General features: G+C 39.2%; 1 protein-coding gene and 1 pseudogene across 50 annotated transcripts in view; one reads left to right on the forward strand and one right to left on the reverse strand.

Moving 5' to 3' along the window:
• The window catches only part of MLLT10 (MLLT10 histone lysine methyltransferase DOT1L cofactor), a 217488-nt gene that overhangs the window by 91233 nt on the left and 104182 nt on the right, over positions 1 to 22073 (forward strand). For 44 of the 50 annotated variants that reach the window (XM_070055479.1, XM_051820635.2, XM_051820633.2 and 41 more), the window contains 3 exons: positions 58 to 161; positions 2653 to 2746; positions 5296 to 5391. In XM_070055479.1, coding sequence (XP_069911580.1) covers positions 58 to 161; positions 2653 to 2746; positions 5296 to 5391 — 294 coding nt within the window. The remainder of the gene's footprint in view (positions 1 to 57; positions 162 to 2652; positions 2747 to 5295; positions 5392 to 22073) is intronic. The other 6 variants (XM_070055485.1, XM_070055486.1, XM_070055505.1 and 3 more) reach the window with 1 other exon arrangement.
• On the reverse strand, positions 12138 to 22041 carry LOC100340514 (protein N-terminal asparagine amidohydrolase-like; annotated as a pseudogene).

Here is a 22073-nt window from a genome sequence, read left to right on the forward strand (position 1 = left end):
CATATTCATGTTATGGACTTGTATGGTTTTGGTTTCATTTTTTTCCTCTGTCCTTAGACTTGCTATATTTGTGATGAACAAGGAAGAGAAAGCAAAGCAGCCACTGGTGCTTGCATGACATGTAATAAACATGGATGTAGACAGGCTTTCCACGTAACATGGTAAGTATATCCATCATCGTACAGAGCTGAAATTTGGGAATAACTTGTATACAAGGTTAAAGACTTTTAGCTAGGTTCCCAAGCATTAATTGTAGTAAATTTTAATGGGATAGTTTTAAATTGTAATAAAGGTAATTCTTGTAACTGGGTGTATCCACGACAGAGAATATGCAATAAATGGACCCTGTTTCCAATATAACCGCTACAAATTTCAGTTTCATCTTATTTCAAGTATTGTTATTATTACCTACCCTTTGTATTTGACTTAGGGTTAAATGAATTGATATAAGTAAATCAATTGCAGTGTCTTAGGCATTATAAGAATTCAATAGGGGCTGATCATGTGGTACAGTGGGTTAAGCCCACCTCCCATGATGCCAGCATCCCATATAGGTACTGATTCGAGCTTCTGATCCAGCTCCTGCTAATGTGCTTGGGAAAGCAGCAGAAGATGGTCCAAGTGCTTGGGCTCCTCTACCCACGTGGAAGACCTGGCTGCTGGCTGAAGCCTGCCCAACACTGGCCATTGCAACCAATTGGGAAAATACGGAACCACTTGAAGATCTCTTTCTCTGTGTCACTTTTTTCTTTCTTCCTTCCCTCCCTCCCTCCCACTTTGCCACAGCGCTGGCCCCTGTGTCACTATTTTTCTTAACTCTGCCTTTAATAAATCCTAAAAACAATTTTTTTTTCAATGAATGATAGTGTTTCACCTATGTGTCACAAGGAGAGAATTATGGATTCCTCATAATTCTTAAAGTTACAGTGCTACTTCTCACACATTTACTCAGTTTTTTTTTTTCAGCATAAAATTTCATGAACAAATTTGTTCAAAGGTTGATATCCTATGTGTAATTCATAACAATTTGAAATAACAGTTTGGGAATAATCCAGATGTTAATGTATCCTGCCAGTATAGGCATATGTTTATTTCCTGAGCATTTAGTGTTTGGATAGATGAAGTCTATTTTGGAATCCCTTTGGGGAATGAAAAGTGTTTTTTTTTTTTTTTTTATTTTTTATAAAAACTCTACCCAGTTTTCCAAAGATGAAAGTCTATACTAAAACTGTAATTTTAGAATGTTTAAAGATGAAATTGACAAGATGATGGTTTTAAACTAGCCATTTATTTATTTATTTGAAAGCCAGAGTTTATATATAGACAGAGGTCTTTCATCTGCTATTTTACTCTGCAAAGAGCCAGGACTGGGGCTTGGTTGAAGCCTCGAACTCCATCCAGATCTCTCTTGTGGGTGGCTGGGACTCAACTACTTGGGCCGTCATCTGCTGTCTTCCCAGGTGTATTAGCTGGAAGTTGGATTGAAGAGGAGCCAGGACTTAAGCTAATACTCACTATGGATAGCAGGTATCCCAATGCCTGCTACCTCATTTTATGTTTTTGTTTTTTAAAGAGTAAATGCCATAACTTTAGGTTCCAGTTCTCTTTTTTACTGCAAAGTACAATTCATGTTATCTTGTTTACTGAGCTGTGACTTGAAACAATTAGACTAAGTTTGCAAAATTATTTCTGGGTGAATGAATTTTTTTTTATTAAGATTTATTTTTTATTTATTTGAAAGAGTTACAGAGGGAGGTAGAAAGAGAGAGAGAGAGCGCGCGAGAGAGGTCGTCATTTGCTCATCTACTCCCCAGATGACTGCAACGGCCCCAGCTGAGACAATCTGAAGTCAGGAGCCAGGAGCTTCCTCTGGGACTCCCACGTGGGTACAGGTACCCATGCACTTGGGCCATCTTCCACTGCTTTCATAAGCCACAGCAGAGAGCTGAGCAGAAAAGGAGCAACCGGGACTCAAACTGGCACCCATATGGGATGTTGGTGCTTCAGGCCGTGGCCTTTAACCTGCTATACCACATTGCAGGCCACATTTTTTTCTTTTTAAGAGTAGGTAATCTGGGGCTGAGCTGTGGCATTGTGGGTAAAGCTGCTGCTTGCAGTGCCAGCATCCCATAAGGGTGCAGGTTCGAGTCTCGGTCCTCCTCTTCCGATCAGCTCTCTGCTTTGGCGTGGAATAGCAGTAGAAGATGGCCCAAGTCCTTGGGCCCCTGCACCCTGGAAGACCTGAAAGAAACTCCTGTCTCGTGGTTTCAGATTGGCGCAGCTCTAGCCTTGTGGCCAATTGGGGAGTGAACCAGCAGGTGGAAGACCTTTCTCTCTCTCTCTGCCTCTTCTTCTCTCTCAGTGTGTAACTCTTGACTTTCAAATAAATAAATCTTTAAAAAAATAAAAAGAGTAGGTAATTTTCTCCTTAGGATAAATACCATTAAAGGTTAAATGTCATTTCAACCCTTTAAGAGGCACTACTTTTTTGTACCTGTGATATGATTTGAAAAGTAAAATAAAATTTTAATTTTGGGTGAGGTAGGAAGAATTTATCTTAAACACAAACATTTCGTGGTTGGAAGTAAATTTTGTTTGTTTGTATATACTGTGGTTTGAGTTTGTGTTGATATCCTGGACTTTAATTTTCAGTGCACAGTTTGCTGGATTGCTTTGTGAAGAAGAAGGTAATGGTGCAGATAATGTCCAATACTGTGGCTACTGTAAATACCATTTTAGTAAGCTGGTAAGAATTTGTCTTTAAATTTAATGTTACAATAATATTTTTGAGAACTGAATTATACTTTTCATTCAAAAAGGCATTAGTAGCCATTTCTTTTCCTTTGATGGTTGCTTAAAATTATTTCTTTTGATGTTCTTTATTGGAAATGAAAAAATCAGTAATTTGAAAAGATTTTTGTTTTGCTTGTTTTCATTTATAAAGGTTGATATTCTTAAATTCTGATTTTGAATGTATTAATAGTTGATAGTAAATGCAGATATACGTTTAGTGGAAAAATTAATTCGTAAAGAACTGTATTTTAACATTTTTGTTAATTTGATTTTTCATGTGATTATCATTTTGTGATTCTTTATCACTTCTTCTTTATCACCATTACACATTTTATTATTTTAATTATTTTCTTTTTAATTGACCAGAAAAACTGAAATAAGAATGTATTATAACTTGGCCCACGTTTTTGAGACAGATATATCTAAAGATAACTTTGGGAAATTTTTTAAGATTTTTGTCAGTCTTTGCTGTTGTACAGTAGCATGGATGATTAAGTTAGTAGTAGTTGATGAGCCCTTGTGTATTTTTGCAAATGTTCCTTTGAAGGATCAGTATTTCTTTAATGTACCAGAAGTGTCCATTTTTTGGTCTTCTCCATTTCTCATTCTTTAATTATGCAGATTCATAACACTGAAGTTTAAGGTTTTGTTTTTCTTTTAATGTTCTTTTTTTTTGAGTATTACCTTTCCTTGTGAATGAGGTGTGCACACATGCGTTCTCTCTCTCTCTCTGTCTCTCTCTCAATATTTTTAAATAAAATAATATCATTAGGGACCCCCATCTTAGGAAATGGGCATCGATGCCTCTGGTATTCTTGTTCATTCATATGAAATGCATTCATGCAATGCATAATATTTTGGTTAATAGTGGACCATGTGTTTATAAACAATCTCATTAGATTATCATGGAACTTAAAAATCCCTATTATCAAGTATTTTTACTGTGCTTTTCCCCTCCTATATTTAGACACACTTACCATTGTGTTACAGCTACCTATAGTATTAGTAGAATTACCATGCTCTACATGCTTGAGGCCTGGGAGCAGTAGGCAAAGACATAGAGCCTAGGTGTGTTGTAGGGATCTGTACATTTAGGTTGCTGTAAGTACACTCTCTAATGTTTGCAAAATGACAAAAATTACTTGAGACATTTTTCATAAAGTGTCTGTCATTAAGTAACATGTGTCTGTACTTAAGAGTGTATATATGTGGCTGGCGCCGCGGCTCAGTAGGCTAATCCTCCACCTAGTGGTGCTGGCACACCGGGTTCTAGTCCCGGTCGGGGCGCCGGATTCTTTCCTGGTTGCCCCTCTTCCAGGCCAGCTCTCTGCTGTGGCCAAGGAGTGCAGTGGAGGATGGCCCAAGTGCTTGGGCCCTGCACCCCATAGGAGACCAGGAGAAGCACCTGGCTCCTGCCTTTGGATCAGCGCGGTGCGCTGGCCGCAGTGCGCCAGCTGCGGCGGCCACTGAAGGGTGAACCAACGGCAAAAGGAAGACCTTTCTCTCTGTCTCTCTCTCTCACTGTCCACTCTGCCTGTTTAAAAAAAAAAAAAAAGTGTATATGTGTATTGTTTAATGGTAAAGGCTTTGTTTTATTTTAATTACTGGTAAAGATTATTGAAATGTTTTATGGAAAATCTCGAGATTGTAAAATTGAAAAATTTATTCTTGGGTGATAAAAACATTTCTTTGAAATGAAAGATGATAAAGGTAAAATATATAAATTGAAGTTCATGCAAATAGTATTTTCTCATTGCTAATTATTGGCATGATACCTCATTTGCTAGTTGCAGGAAAAGTCTATTCAGTATAGAATTTGAACATGTATATAGTCATTTTATGTGGTTTAAATCAAGTAGTTATGGTAACCATCTATTTACAAACACTCCAAATAACTATCATGTTCATACTTTATTGGGCAATGGTGTAAGTATTTTAAACAGAAATGTGTGGTGCTTTTAGTAATGCTTTGAAAAATGCATGAGTCTAATACTGACTGCTTCATTAATTTTAATTTTTAAAATGAACTGCCAATATCTTTTTAGTTCATTGTTAACATTAGTGATGAAAGTATAAGATTAAGAAATCTCTTGCTTTCCTAGTGGCATAAATTCTTAAAATATTTACTTTTCTATTCTATCATTCTTGGCATACTTCTTTAATAAAGCATTGTCTCCTTTGGTTGAAACTTTTTTTTTTTAAAGCAGATAATGAAAATATATTGTAGCCTATTTGAAAATAGATAGTCTATTTCATATACTTTAATAAATATGCAAAAATATGGCATGTTACATTTAGAGTAACTTTTCCTTTATAACACAATGGATAATATATGGATGGTGTACAAACTGGATTATATGGATTGAAATAGTGAGTCTTTTTTAAAACTTTAGTAGAAATATAAATATAATTTAGATTTGAGTTGATTTAAACCTAAGAAAAATTCTTTTAAAAAATTTCATATACATATACATATATGTATATATGTATTTTCTTTTTTAGAAAAAGAGCAAACGGGGATCTAATAGGTCATATGATCAAAGTTTAAGTGATTCTTCCTCTCACTCTCAGGATAAACATCATGAGAAAGAGAAAAAAGTAAGTGGATTTGTTGTTGCTAAGTATGTAGCACATCAACTTAATAGAGCATTTTTTTTGCCTTTTTAGTTAGAATTAAGTTTTTGATAGCTAAATGGAGACATCAAAGTATAGAAAATTTTTGAATGTTAAGTCAAAGAATAGATGTAAAATAATGCCATATTTGTGAGTTTGGTTTTATCCATTGCAACCCATAATTTAAGATGCAGCTTGTCTGAAAGCATGAGAGAGATTTCTTGCATGCATGTATGGACTATGGTCATCTTGGGACATCTTCACATGACTTCAGCAATAATTACTGCTATATATTATTAGCTAATGACGTCCCATGCAAGTAATTATCTCATTGTATTTTTTTTTTCCTTTCAAATAGAACAGTTTTCAAGTTCTATATATTCTTGGCTGGATTTTCTTTTTCAATGATGCTAATGATTTATTATTTTTTCTAATGGCTAAATGTATTATTTATTTGAGAATATTTTGTCTTTTATTTAAAACACTAAAATCTTGCTGAAATACTAATCTGTCTTCTCTAACTTACCTGTTTTCTGCTTAACTTTTTTCTTTAAAGAATATAACTAATTTTTAATGAACTAAAAATAAATATTGTAAGGCCATTCATAGTTTGTTTGTAATTCTTTTAAAGCCATATTGCCAAGGTAGTAGAAGGATACCACTATGAATTGTTTTTAAGAAAGTGAGGATACAATGGGCACCCTCAAATGGAACAGAGTATTACTCTTACATAAGTGGTATAGTTTTGACACTATTTCTGAATATTGCACTAAAAAAATGAGATCATACAACATTTTCACATTGTAAAACTTAGGATTTGGTAAGTGCTAATGTATAAACATTTTGGTTTGAATTTGTGTTTTCCTTTTTTCAAGGTAAACATTAGAAAAGTATTCAGTTTTGAGACAAATTTTCTATTATAAGTAAAATAGAGCTTTATGGCAGTTGTTAGGTTTATTATATGTATTTTAGATCTTAGCAAATATATATATTTATCTTGATTTCTTTATCAGGTGGTTTTGTGATAAAAGCAGGAGTCAATCTTTCCTACTGTTTGGAATGCTGATTTAAAAAAAATGGTAGAGTTGGTTTAATTAATGGTTTCACTAATATCATGAAATTTTATTTAAGGTTTTCAAACTTAGAACTTAGGATCTTTATATAGGACTCATTAATTTATACCTCACCATTCATGGTCTTCTGTTGAGCCATTTCATGAGCATTGCCATGTTTGAAGCAGTGTTCGCTCTGTCATCATATGTATTTAGAGGTATGCCCTGTTATGATATTTGAAGGACAACTATTAAAAGCAGTGGAGTGTTGAATAAATAGTGCTGATGACTACACTTATTTATTCATCTTTTTTTGCTCTGGGAATGAATAAAAGTTTTGCATTATAGTGAGTTTTTTTAATAGTTGTTGAATGCTAAAGTAAAAACCATTATATTTAGAAAAAGTTCAGCTTTAAATATTTAGAATTTTTAAGCGTGTAAATACCATTTGGATTTTATTTTTAGCATTTAGCAGTTTAGTAAAACTTGTTTTTCTTGTTGTCAAGCTTAAAATCCAGTTTTGCATTTTGAATAACTGAGGCATACTTATAATCAATAAAGTAAACAAATGTGGTAAAAATACCAGAAGTTTATTGTTTAGACATACTTGCTATGACTACAGCCCACCATTTGTTTCTCCAAGGTCCATATCCACAGATCTAACCAATTATGACTTGAAAATACTTGGAAAAAAAGTTGCCTCTAGTGCTGAACATGTATAGACTTTTTTTCTTGTTATTATGCTCTGAAGAATGCAATATAACAATCATTATCTTAATATTTACATTGTATTAGGTATTATAAATTACTAAGAGATGATTTAAGCATATAGGAAAATTATGTTGGTTATATGTAAATACTATGCTCCTTTATATGAGGGACTTAGCAGCTGTGGATTTTAGTATCTGAAGTGGCCTACAGCCAATTCCCCAGGGATAGTGAGGGTTGACCATATTGCATTGAAAAGTAACATTCAGGGGCTGGTGTTGTAGTGGTATAGTTAAGCTGCAACCTAGAACACCATCATCCTCTTTGAGTGGCTGCTCTACTTCTCATCCAGCTTCCTGCTAATGCAAATGGGCAGGGGCAGGGGCAGGGGAAGATGGTCCAGCCCTGGCCATTGCAGCCATTTGTGGAGTGAACCAACAGATGAAGATCTCTGTCTCTGTCACTGACTTTCGAATAAATCTTAAAACAAAAAAATAGCAATCATTAGTATTCTAATATAATGTATAGTTTGAGACAAGTTTTGGTGACATTGTGTATAAATATAGTTTGAACTACTTTCTTTTATCGAGTTTGATTGTTTTTAAAGATTTATTTTATTTATTTGAAAGAGTTACTGAGAGGTAGAGACAGAGAGAGAGAGAGAGAGGTCTTCAATCTGCTGGTTCAGTCCTCAAATTGCTGCAACAGCCAGAGCTGAGCTGATCCAAAGCCAGGAGCCAGGAGTTTCTTCCAGGTCTCCCATGTGGTTGCCAGGACCCAATGACTTGGGTCATCCTGCACTGCTTTCTCATGTGCGTTAGAAGGGAGCTGGATCGGAAGTGTAGCAGCCGGGACTCAAACTGGTGCCCATATAGGGTGCCAGCATAGCTAGGCCAGGGCTTTAACACACTGTGCCATAGCCCTGGCTCTGGCCCTGGCCCCTCTACTTTGGTTTTGGCATATATTTTTCTTTGTTTGAAAATATCACATTGTAAATAAGTGATGTTGATAAATTATATTTAATACTAAATATTATGCTATCCAAATTATTTAAAGCAATTTATAAGTTAACCTTTCTCATATAGGTGCTGGTGTTGTGGCATAGCAGGTTAATCCGCTGTCTGTGATGCTGGTATCACATATGGGCACTGGTTTACATCCTTGCTGCTCTATTTCTGATCCAGCTCCTTGTGAATGAATGTGTTTCAGGAAATGGCCCAATTGCTAGGGTCCTGAACCCACATGAGATATCTGGAAGAAGCTCCTAGCTTTGCACTGGCCCATCTCCTGTGGTTGGGTCATTCAGGTTGTGAACCAGTGAATGGATTAGATCCCTCTCTGTCCTCTCTCTATGTAACTCTGCCTTTCAAATAAATAAATAAATCTTTAATAAAAAATGAATATATATGTAGCCTTTACTTTTCAGAGAAGTTCTGTGATTCAGGATACACAAAAATACTCCAGAGTTAATGGAAAAAAATAGAATTAGATTCTGTCCCGGTTGCCTCTCTTCCAGGCCAGCTCTCTGCTGTGGCCAGGGAGTGCAGTGGAGGATGGCCCAAGTGCTTGGGCCCTGCACCCCTTGGGAGACCAGGAGAAGTACCTGGCTCCTGCCATCGGATCAGTGCGGTGCGCCGGCCATTGGAGGGTGAACCAACGGCAAAGGAAGACCTTTCTCTCTGTCTCTCTCTCTCACTGTCCACTCTGCCTGTCAAAAAAAAAAAAAAAAAAAGAATTAAAAGATAATTTTACTTTGATGAAAAATTCCTGAAATCTGTGTGGGTTTTTTTTCATAATGCATTTCCATGAGTTAATTAATTGATTAAAAATATACTTATTTATTTGAAAGAGTTATGCAGGAAGAGAGAGAGAGAGAGAGAGGGAGAGAGGTGTCTTCCATCTGCTGCTTCACTCCCCAGTTGGCCGCAACGGCTGGAGCTGCGCTGATCTGAAGCCAGGAGCCAGGAGCTTCTTTCGTGTCTCCCATGTGGGTGCAAGGGCCCAAGGACTTGGGCTGTCTTCTACTGCTTTCCCAGGCCATAGCAGAGAGATGTATTGAAAGTGTAGCAGCCGCGATTCTAACCGGTGCCCATATGGGATGCTGGCACTTCAGGCAGTGGCTTAACCTACTATGCCATAGCACTGCCCTCCACCATGATTTTTTTTTTTTGGAAATCCCCCCTGTTCATTGTGATTATTATTTAAACTTTAATAAATATAAATTTTGAAAGTACACCTTTTGGATTATAGCGTTTTTTTCCTCCCATAACCACCCTCCCACTCACAAACCATCCCATCTTCTACTCTCTCTCCCATCCCTTTCTTCATTAAGATTCATTTTTAATTATCTTTATATACAGAAGATGTGATTAGTTATTAACTGTAGAGTGCACTTAAAGACTGAAAAAAAGTTCATAATCTGAAATGACTGAATGAGGGTGTTTTTAAAAAATTTAAAGTTTGGCATATATTTTAAAATGGATCAAACTATGTATTTGAAATTAATTAAAACTAGGTTTAATTTATGCACTTCTTGTTTGGCTTGTGGCTTGCTGTTCAAGGATAATGTCTTCTGATAATGTTTATTCATTACTAAAAGGATATCAAACTGTTTTGACAACTGTTAGAACCTGTTGGGCCCTTGGGGCCTGAACCCCCAGACCTGATGTAACTGAGTACAGATCATCTAAAAGCAAATGGAATGTTTATTGCCTGGGAAAGCCCTGCACATGGGCATTCCAAATTGCTGAGACAAGGCATTGTAAAAAGGAGATTTTTAACAACTAGCCCTTTTGCAAACAGGAGCCTTCCAAAAAACAACAAACAGGCTGCTGCCCATTGCCCATGGAGCTGAGCGTTCAGTGTCAGCCTCCCCACTTATTCTGGTGGCCTACAATCCTATCCCCAATCTTTCCCCTCCCCCTATGCTGTCCCTTCTACAGTAAAAGTCTGTACTTCAATATGTCGTCTGTAAGCTTCTTTGAATCCTAAATCCTAAATCCTAAAAGCTAGCAGCAGCAATTGTGTAGATATCACTCCAGACCAAAAGTTCTCTGCTTCTCTGTGGACAACAACTGGGTGCCCTACAAATCAATTAAAATATATTAATTTTCATCTATTTGAAAGGCAGAGTTGCAGGTTGTGGTGGAGGGAGAGAGTTACCTTCCATTTACTGGTTAATTCTTCAACTTCCCCAAATGCTACAACAGCCAGGAATGGACCAGGCAGAAGGCAAGAGGCTAGATCTTAATTTGGGTCTCCCTCTTGCCTCCCAGAATGTATTAGCTGGAAGCTGGATCAGGTGTGGAGTAGGTGGGGTTTAAACTGGCATTCCAGTGTGGGATGTGAACACAAGTGGTTGATAAACCTCTTGTACCGCAACTCCTGCACCCTGTAATTCAACTCTGACACCCAGAGTTAGTACAGATCCCATAGGATTGGGACTGTCCCACAAAATCTGCCTTCACTTTCTTCATCAATTTAAAGTCCAAGGTTATCACCTGTATTTCTGATCAACTGTTCTAAATTGGTGTTTATTATTATCCTTTCCTCAGGTTTGATAATTTGCTGTAATGCTTGACAGAATTCCAGGACACTTTAATAGCTTCCTAAAGAATACAACTGAAGAACATTCAGATGGAATAGATACATAAGATGAATTATGGGCATGTGTGGACTGGGAGAATATAGAGCTCCCATGCCCTCTCTCGGTACCTTATCATTACAGCACTTCCTACCAACCCAGCTCATTAGATTTTTTTTTTTTTAATGGAGACCCTATGATGTGGTTGATTAAATCACAGGATGTTGATGGCTGAGGTTGATCTCTAGCTCCTCTCCTTCTTTAAAGGTCCAGGGATAAGTATGAAAGTGCCAACCCTTAAATCCCATGAAGAGTTCCTCTGATGACCAATCACCTTCCTCCAAGAGTCACTCTATTCACATAAATTCAAGTATGGTTGAAAGGTACATATTATGGATATTACCTATTCCTCTAACACCCATCATTCAGTTAATTCTAAGTTTTAGAAGTTAATTCAGTTAATTAGTTTTATATGCCAGGAACTCAGGCTGAGATTAAATATATATATTTACTATTATCACAATCATAAGAATTTTCCTTAAGTAACAGTGATTTTTAAAATTGGACTGATGGGCTGATGCTCTGCTTGCTATCCAGCTCCCTGCTAAAGGCCTGGTAAAAGCAGCGGAACATGGCCCAAGTACTTGGGTTCTTGCTGCCTACGTGGGAGACCAGGACAAAGCTCTTTGGCCTGGCCCAGCTTCAGCTGTTGCAGCTATCTGGGGAGTGAACCAGCAGATGGACGCTCTCTATCTCTGGAACTCTTTCAAATAAATTTTAAAAAAATCTTTAATAAAAACCACATGATAGTTTATCAAAGAAAAAAATAAGATCATTGACCTGCAGTCAAAATCACTAGGAATGTATTTCAGTGTGACACCCCCTCCCCAACACACCAAAGAAACCTTTTGTTTAAGGAACACAAACTTCATGCATTTCACAAGAACAACTTTTGGAATACAGTGATTCTTCCCACCATAACTTGCCCGCCCAACCTACTCTCTCACCCCTCATCCTCTCTCTCCCATTCTCCACTAAGATCCATTTTCGATTAACTTTATACACAGATCAACTCTATACTAAGTAGGGTTCAACAACAGTTTTTACAGAAAAAAAAAAAAAAAAAACCAACCCTGTTCCGCAATGGTGGAGACAAGGGCTGCTCAAAGTCGTTGCATTTTGAAGTCAATTTCACGCCCCCCCCCTTTAGAAAAACTTAATGAAGCACACAAGAATGATACATCTTTTGTAGCTCTTTAGCCTTTGCCAAAATAAGATGATATCTTGAAAGTAAGGAAGGAGACCTAGGACTCAACGGCTGTAGAACCCCAGCCCCCACCACTGGTCTTTGTCCTGCCAGCAAGTTGCTTTCTTAGTAATTCCTATTTTCACTTTCCTGGAAAAGAGATCTTTTCCCATAAGCCATCTTCATTTTTTCCGTAAGTAGAGATTTATTTCCAGAAAACAATGTGTTAGTTGGAGATGGGTATTTTTCAAAAAACATGAAGGTAGATCTAATATGTTCAAAGTTGGGGGGCTATGGCAAGGGTGAAGTGGAAAGGTTCTTTAGTATTTGCTTATCATCTTGCCACAACCAGAAATCCGCATGTGGAAATGGCATCTAAGAATATGGTCCTATTCGAAGTTGTTCTGTCTTTGCATCATAAATGCTAATCATTGGTCCCCTGGCCAACACACATGCAGCTTGCAGCTCCTCCTCTGGACCTTGGTCTCAGAAGGAGGCTTGGTGAATCTCTGCGGTTATAATGTTGACAACAATGCCATAAATGATTCATTTTATTCCCAGTCATTTAATTCTGTCACATGTAATGTCACTAAATGAATATCATCTTCCTGTTTGTCAAATTCATTAAGGAGTCAATGTGTAGGTTTTTGTGACAGCTGCCTGTCATTACTAAAGCCTCCCATGGGGTGCCCCTCCAGCCTGGCAGAGAAATGGGACAGTGGTCAGAGCCAGGCGACATGTGGACAGCGGGCTTGTGTTTTCAGTCCTTAGCTTCCATGAACCCTTGCGCCACAGCAGCGCTTGTAGGTCTGCCACATTCTGAGTGGTTGGGAAAGGACTTTATGTATGGAGTTCTTGATCAAGGGGATCTTGGCTTTGGTGTCAGTTCCATCACAATGTGTCAGGCAGGTGGGCTCTGACGAGGTCCCCAGTGACTGCTGCACTCACCTTCTCTAAACCAGCAGCAGCATCATGGAGGCAGGGGCAACCTCCCCAGCTGCCAATGCTATGGAACCCCTTTTTTTTTCTTTCTTTTTTTTTTGTTTAGATTATTTATTTATTTGACAGGTAGAGTTACAGACAGTGAGAGGGAGAGACGGAGAGAAAGGTCTTCCTTCCGTTGGTTCACCCCCAAAATGGCTGCTAGGGCCGGAGCTACGCTGATCCGAAGCAAGGAGCCAGGTGCTTCCTCCTGGTCTCCCACGCGGGTGCTGGCGCCCAAGCACTTGGGCCATCCTCCACTGCTCTCCTGGGCCACAGCAGAGAGCTGGACTGGAAGAGGAGCAGCCGGGACTAGAACCCAGCACCCATATGGGATTCCGGTGCCGCAGGTGGAGGATTAACCAAGTGAGCCACGGCGCCAGCCCGAAACCCTTTTTAATCCACAAATTCTTCAGTATTTAGACAAGGCCATAAGCAAAATGGAAATTCTCTCCTCCCATCAGAGAAAACCTTCTTTGATGACCATTTCTTTCCTTTGGGTTATCACCCACTGAAGTCCTGCATGTAGGACATTTTTTTACCACAGTGTCTTGGCTTTCCATGCCTGAAATGCTCTCCTGGGCTTTGCAGCCAGACCAGAATGCCTTAACATCTGATTCTGAGGTCAGAGTGCGATTTAAAGTGATTGTTATTCTATGAGTCTGCTGTGTGGACTGCTGCTCATATTGGAGCATTCACTCCTTTTTAATTCTATTATTATTACCAGATTCAGTGTTATTTTTAATAAGCAGATCATCCTTTGTCTTTAGAGTTGTGTATATTCTAAAAATTTCCTTTCCTGCTTGTTGGAAAGTTTTTTTAAAAAATGATTTATTTATTTGAGAGGCAGAGTTACAGAGAGGGAGAGACAGAGAAAGAAATCTTCCCATCTGTGTTGGTTCACTCCCCAGATGGCTGCAATGGCTGGAGCCAGGCCAATCCAAAGCCAAGAGCCATGAGCTTTTTTTGGGTTTCTCTCTCGGGTGCAAGGGCCCAAGCACTTGGGCCATCTTCTACTGCTTTCCCAGGTCATCAGCGGTTAGCTGGATTGGAAGTGAAGCAGCTGATACATGAATTGGTACCCATATGGGATATGGGTACTCATGCAGAGGCTTAACCTACTATACTGAAAAAGCATCAACCTCACTTCTTTCATACTCCAAATTTAAGAATTTTACACACACTCTAAGAATTGTGAAGCTACAGTAGGTATTTGCTCTAGCAGTTAAAGGTGTTTGCATCCTATATTTGAGTGCTAGGGTTCAGGCCCTGGCTGTGGCTCTTGACTCCACCTCCTGCTGATGCAGACAGTGGGAAGCAGCAGTGATGGTTCAAGTAACTGGTTCCTGTCACCCATATGGGATGCCTGTGTTTCATTCCTAGCTTGAACTCCAGCCATAATGGGTGTTTATGTGAATCAGTGGATGGGAAGGATTGTGACTTTGTCTTTTTGCAAGTTAAATAATTTATCCAAGATCAATAACTTATGTTGACTGTGGGTAGTTAGATGAAAATGGAGCTATTTTGACTTTTAAATGTGTTGTTCTTGTGTTTACAGAAACACTTGTCATGGAATGAGATGTGGGAAGTGTTAGGAAATATAGTAAAATGTCAGACATGGCAACATGTGCTGTACTGGGAGGTTTCCAGCTTCAGAAAGGATTTATTTCTGAAAGCTATTTGTAAGTCATTATTTGGAAATCATTGATTACTTATTGTCTTGAAAATATTTCCCAGTGGTGTGCCAAAAATCTATATGTCTTCTACTATAGTGGGATGGTCTTTCTACTCTGCTGTTACTTGCCATTGATTCCAGTCTGTTATTATTTTTAAAATATTTTATTTATTTATTTGAGGGGTAGAGTAACAGACAGTGAGAGGGAGGGACAGAGAATAAAGTCTTCCATCTGCTGGTTCACTCCCCAAATGGCCTCAATGGCCGGAGCTGGGCTGATCCAAAGCCAGGAGCCAGGGGCTTCGTCTGGGTCTCCCACACGGCTGCAGGGGCCCAAGTGCCTGGGCCATCTTCTGCTACTTCAGGCCATAGCAGAGAGCTTGATCAGAAGAGGAGCAACTGGGACTATAACTGGTGCCCATATGAGATGCGGGTGCTACAGGTGGAAGATTATCCTACTGCACCAATTAGCTCGCAACCTGTTACTTTTTTTATTATTATTTATTTAAAAGGGGGACAGAGACAGGCAGACAGATGGCTCCCATCTGCTGGTTTACTTTCCATATGCCTACAATGGCCGAGGTTGGGCCAAGCCCATCAGTAGGAGTTGGAGACTCAAACCAGGTCTCCCATGTGTTAGCTGGAACTCAACTACTTGATCCATTGCCCAGTGTCTTCTAGGGTCTGCACTATAAGGAAGTTGGAATGGGGTGGAGCCAGGACTTGTACTTAGCAGGCATGTTAACCCTATGCCAAATACCCAACCCAAGTCTAGTCTATATTAATAACTAACAACAGATAACAGGACCTGTTGCTAGTATAAACCCTATTAGGATTTTCGATGTATGTTTTGTGATCCTGAGAGATTGACCAGATTTTCCTTTTGTTGAGGGTTACCCATTCTTTTGAAGAGAACTCCACCACTTTCTTATATGTCTCTCAAAGGAATGAAACTCTTAGTTGAACACTGTCATTACTTGTACTTTTTGTTTTTTAAGGTTACAGCATTGAGCTACCTAGCACCTTTGTTATTTTTGTGTACTTTGCTTTTCGAGTCTTCCACTAAAGTTCAAACTCTTAGCTTCTACATGTGTAAAGAACCAAGAGAGAGAAGGGTGTTATTCTTTTTTTTTTTTTTTTTTTTAAAGATTTACTGGGGCCGGTGCTGCGGTGTAGAAGGTAGAGCCTCTGCTGGTAGTGCCAGCATCCCATAATGGGTGCCAGTTCAAGTCCCTGATGCGCCACTTTTGATCTAGCTTTCTGTCAATGGCCTGGGAAAGCAGTAGAAGATGGCCCAAGATTTTGGGCCCCTGCACCCATGTGGGAGCCCCAATCTCTGAGCTTCCATTCTAGCTCCATGCTATTGTACCTGGAAATGTAGTAGATGATGGCTCAAATGCCTGGGCTCTTACCACTCACATGGAAGACCTAGGTGGAGTACCAGGCTTCTGACTTTTATCTGGCCCAGCATTGCCAGTGGCAGTCACCTGGGAAGTGAACCAATAGACTGAAAATCTCTTGATATCTCTCTCTCTCTCCTTCTCTGTCTCCCTACCTTTCAAATAAATAAATAATAATAATAAATAATAATGATAAGAAGCTGAAACCACTGTCAGAAGACCATGAAAATTGACCTTTATTTATCTGACAGGGCTCCTCTTTGGCCCCAGCCATAGCGGCCATTTAGGGAGTGAACCAGTGGGTGGAAGATACTTCCCCCACCCCCTTCTCTCTCTCTGTCTCTCTCTCTGCCTTTCAAATAAATGTTTATTATTATTATTATTATTATTACTACTACTACTACTACTACTACTACTACTACTACTACTTTGCCTGCCAGATAAATTCATATCCCATAATTTCTTTATCCAGTCTTCTGATGATGGGCGTTTAGGTTGATTCCATGTCTTAGCTATTGTGAATTGAGCTGCAATAAACATTGAGGTGCAGACAGCTCTTTTATTTGCCAATTTAATTTCATTTGGGTAAATTCCAAGGAGTGGAGTGGCTGGGTCATGTATTAGGACGATATTCAGGTTTCTGAGGAATCTCCAAACTGTCTGCCATAATGGCTTTACCAGTTTGCATTCCCACCAACAGTGGATTAGTGTGCCTTTTCCCCACATCCTCACCAACATCTGTTGTTAGTTGATTTCTGTATTTAAGCCATTCTAACTGGGATGAGGTGAAACCTCATTGTGGTTTTGATTTGCGTTTCCCTGATGGCACTCTAGTTTGGAATGCAGGCATCCCAATCTGTGATTTACCTTACTACTCCACAATGCCTGCCATTATTTCCAGTTTTAGACTTCCTTGTTGGACAGTAAGCATTAATCAGAAGTATTAAATATTTTTAATTTTTAATTTTTCAGTACTACAAATATATTACAAATAATTCCTCTGTGCTACTCATTCTTAGCCCTAAAATGGGAACTTTATTATATTAATTTAATCATGTCCTTCTATTCCCCGTCTTGCTGTTTCTTTCAGCACCACTAGAGGATAAAATGCAAATATATAGTCCCCCTTTAGCTGAGGTATTTTAGTGTGTAGTTTTAATGAAAAGGGAAATTTTCTGCACAATTACATTACAGCCATCAACATAAATAATACTATTATAGTCTATTATCTAACCTGATCATATTAAATTTTATTCATTCCTTTTTTTTCCATAGAAAATGGGGAAACTTTTTTTTGTGGTTTAGGGTCTAATTTAAGATCTGATTATATCTAGTTGTTGTTCTATTTAGTATTTCCATCTTGATTCTTTTTCATTCTTTGTCTTCTACGATGTTGACTTCTCTGAAAACCTTACTGCTTTAGGTTCTCTGAGGCAGCACCTTGTGTCTTTTTGAAGTCTTACTAATGAATTTTATACCCATAAGCTTGTTTAAATCTTAATATAAGGGCTGGCATTATGGCATAATGGATTAAAGTGTTGCTCGCAATGCTGCCATCCCATATTGGAGAGCTAGTTCAAGTTCTGACTGTTCCAATTCCAATTCTAATTTGCTTCCAAAATAGCAGTAAATGGCATAAATAGTTGGTTTCTTGGCATCCACATGTGAGACCTAGATAGAGTTATCGGCTGCTGGCTTTAGCCTGGCTCAGTCCCAGCTGTTGCTGTCATTTGGGGAGTGAACTGGTAGATAGAAGATTGATTAATATCTTTCTCTCTCCCTCCCCCTGTCACTCTGCCTGTCAGATAAATAAAAGTCAATCTTCATGGTCTTCTGACATGGTCTTTTGTTTTTTTCCTCTTAGGGAACCATTCTGTTATTTATTTTTTTTTTTGAAAGAGTGACAGTGAGTCAGTGAGAGAGAGAGGGAGATAGAGTGAACTTCCATCTGCAGGTTTACTTCCCAAGTGCCTACAACAGCTACAGATGGGCCTTGCTGAGGGCAGGAGCCAGGAACTCTGTCTGGATTTTCTTTATGGATGGCAGGAACCCAAGTACTTGGGGACATCACTGCTGCCTCCAGAGACACATTAGCAAGAAACTGGATCAGAAGTGGAGTGAGACTTTTTTTTTTTTTTTTAAGATTTATTTATTCATTTGAAAGTCAGAGTCACACAGAGAGGAGAGGCACCGAGAGAGAGGTCCTCCATCCATTGATTCACTCTGCAATTGGCCACAACAGCCGGAGCTGCGCTGATCCAAAGCCAGGAGCTTCTTCCTGATCTCCCACGCGGGTGCAGGGGCCCAAGGACTTGGGCCATCTTCTACTGCTTTCCCAGGCTATAGCAGAGAGCTGGATGGGAAGTGGAGCAGCTGGGACTTGAACCGGCATCCATATGGTATGCTGGCGCTTCAGGCTAGGGTGTTAACCCTCTGTGCCACAGCCCCGGCCCCAGTAAGTGAGACTTTTTTTTTTAAAGATTTATTTATTTGAAAGTCAGAATTACACAGAGAGAGGAAAAGAGAGAGGAAAGGCAGAGAGAGAGAGAGAGAGACAGGAAAGGCAGAGAGAGAGAAGTTTTCCATCCGATGGTTCACTCCCCATTTGGCAGCAACAGCCAGAGCTGCACTGATCTGAAGCCAGGCGCCAGGAGCTTCTTCTGGGTCTTCCACATGGGTGCAGGTGCCCACCTCTACTGCTTTCCCAGGCCACAGCAGAGAGCTGGATCGGAAGTGGAGCAACCGGGTCTCGAACTGGTGCCCATATAGGATGCCGGTGCTTCAGGCCAGGGGGTTAACTTGCTGCGCCACAGCGCCGGCCCCCCTGTAAGTGAGACTCAAGCCAAGCACTCCAGTGTGGCATACAGGTATCCCAAGTAGCCGCTTAAGCTGCTGTGCCACAATGCCCACCCTGGGAGCTCTTTAGTTTCAGGATTGCTTGCTGTCTAGGGAGACTTGGAATTTTATTTGTTTAGTTATTTACTCATTTATTAAAAGAGGAATGGAACACCCCCCACCCCTTTTAAAAGATACATTTATTTGGGGCCGGTGCTGTGGCGTAGCGGGTAAAGCCACTGCCTGCAGTGCTAGCATCCCATGTGGGCTCCGGTTCCAGTCTTGGCTGTTCCACTTCTAATCCAGCTCTATGCTATGGCCTGGGAAAGCAGTGGAGGATGGTCCACATCCTTGGGCCCCTGCACTTTAACAAGGAGCTGGATTGGAAGTGGAGCAACTGGGTGGGATGCCATATGGGATGCCAGCATCATAGGCGGTGGCTTTACCCGCTATTCGACACCAATCTTATGACTTGGAATTTTTGGTTGTTTTTTGGTAGTAGTCTTTTCTTGTGGAATGAAGGTCCACTAGCTGTTTTATTCCGGGTTCTTACCTCCACCTGAGGTAAGAATTCATAACTGAGACAAATTTAAAGTGCAAAAGTAGGAGGAGCAGGAATTATTTATTTATTTAGAGAGTACATGTTCAGTTGTATGCTATGAAGGAGAATCTATATCATGAGGTGAGAAATGCCCATGAGGGGAGAGAAATGCCCTCCAGTTCGGTCGTTCCCTTTACTGTTAATTTTGAAAGGAGTGGAACCTTAATTGAATATACAAAAAGTAGATTTTGGGCTGGGTTCAATGCTCTTGATGTCCTTTGGAAACGTTTTTCATAGCATATATGTGCTTGTAAGGGCACCTTCTTCATGATGAAGGAGACTTGAGTGTATTATGGGAAAGTGGATGTGCTGCATTGGCATGCAAGGGAGTGGAGTTCAGGATACAAGTCTGTGGGATAGAAACTGTGAGGAATCCCCCAGCTTCTTTGCTGACTGACTCCCTGTCTATCCCACAGCATTGTCTCTACTCCTACTTATGATTCTAAAGAATAGGAAGAATTTGTACCACATCTTCATCAACTTATCTGGAATCTCTTTGGAAAAATTATACAGTGCATTAAGTATATTTTTTCAGGTGATCAAAGGTAGTGATCTTTTAAAACTTACAGTCACTCTATTGCTTAATTGTATTTTTTTCTCACTTCCTTTTAAGTCCTCAATAGCATCCTTATTAAAGGCCATAAAGTTTCTAATAACCATTTCTGCAGTGCTCATAAAGCTTAAATTAATCATCTACAAGTCCTGTCAGCTTCTCCCCAATGTCTGATTCCAACCAATTCCTGCATTTTTAGGTTTTGTTGTAGGATCAATCCATTCCTGGTAACAAATTGCCAGCAGTTATCTGAAAAAGTTTATTATTATAGCATAACAAATTATTCTAAGCTTCAGTGGCTTAAAACTTTGATAGACAACTTATTGTCTCATAGTTTCTATAAGTCAGTAATTTGGTTTTAATGAGTATTTCTAGCTCAGAAGTTTCTTACCAGGTTGTGTTCAAAATGTTGGCTCAGCTCTACTAAAGCATCTCCAAGGTGACATACTCATGTGGTTAGTTGGTGGTTGGTGAGTTTCTTATTGTATAAGCCTTTCTATTCCTAGTGTTGCTTGAGTGTCATATGACATGGCACCTAACTTTTTCCAAAGGAAATGACTTCAGAGACAGCAAGGCAAAATCCGCAATATTTTTAGAAAGCTACATGGTATCAATTTTTTGATTAAGTGCTTTTTTATGAATATTTTTATTTTGTGGTAAAATATATGTAGCATTTGGCATTTTAACCACTTTTATGGCATGCTGTCTTTTTTTGTGAAGTTTTATTGGTTGTATAGGTCAGCCTCGACTCCCCCTCCCATCTTCTCCCCTCCCCTCTTCTTCTCAATTTTCCTACACAGGTCTTGGCAACTGTTGATGAATCTAACCTAAAATAGTGGTTAACGAAAGGTGAATTTCTATCATTCTTTCTACATCTATTAGTTGGCATTTTCTAAGTAAAAGATTCCTTCTTACTTCCTCAACAATGGGGAAGGGAAAAGAGTCTACAGTGGAAGTAATAGATGGGTATATATCCTTTGAATTTAATGCTAATAGTGTTATTTAGGAGAAGGAGTTTGAGTTTAGTGATAGAGAAAGAAGGCATTTAATATTGGTAAATAAATAAGGTGGATATGAGGCCGGTAGATAATGAGAGTACTTAACTCTACAAAATTTGATATATGAAGAATAGAATACTGTGTCTTCCTTTATTTTGGCATAGTAAGAAAAAAAGAAGCATGTAGACTGAGAACGTGCGTTTAGCCTAGCGTTATAATCTTTGTATTCCACAGTAGAGTGCCTGGTTTGAGTCCCAGCTCTGGCTCCCCTGATTCCAGACCTTGGAAGGCAGCTCAATTGGATAACTCATGTCTTTTGGTTTCTGCCACCTAAGTGGGAGATCTGGACTGTGATATTGGCCCTTATCTCTGGTCCCAGCTGTTTTGGGCATTTAGGGAGTAAATCAGCAAATGGGCGCTCTGTGTATCTCTGTGTCATTGCCTAACAAATAAAAAAATAATGTTTTTAAAGCATTTAGATAAAGAACTGTCACCTAGATAATGGAGGAGAGAAGTAGGTATGGGTAGACAAATTGGTTATAAGGATAGGGAGGCAAATAAGTTGTTCAAAAGTGTATAAATAGTGAGATTGCACTTGAATAATAGGTGTAGTGAAGTATGGAGAAAGTACATATAGATCCAGGGTAGAAATTGGAGTGAAAGCCTAAAGAACTTGGTGAGGTCTTAAAAACAAGTACAGTAAGATTATGACTCAACTGCAAGATTACAGAAAAAAATAGATTGTTGGGATTTAGTATTTCACTGGGAAGATTTCAGGCTTTGAGAAAATCCAGACAGGGAGATAGTTTCCCATGGCTGTTTTGTACTTACCCATATCTTCTAAGTAGAGGTCCTGAATGCCTTTGTTCTAGATTATGTTTTCAACGTTGTTTGTATAGCATATAGCCTAGGAAAATGGAAGAGATATCAGTCAGAGCAAAGGGCATATTTGCTCACAGACATGGAAGACACAGAGATGATACCTCCTGTAATAATTAGGCATGCTTGTTGTGCAGAGTTGGGTTCCTTGAGTTC

The sequence above is a fragment of the Oryctolagus cuniculus genome, chromosome 13 (genome assembly GCF_964237555.1).
Source record: "Oryctolagus cuniculus chromosome 13, mOryCun1.1, whole genome shotgun sequence".
Classification (NCBI taxonomy): domain Eukaryota; kingdom Metazoa; phylum Chordata; class Mammalia; order Lagomorpha; family Leporidae; genus Oryctolagus; species Oryctolagus cuniculus.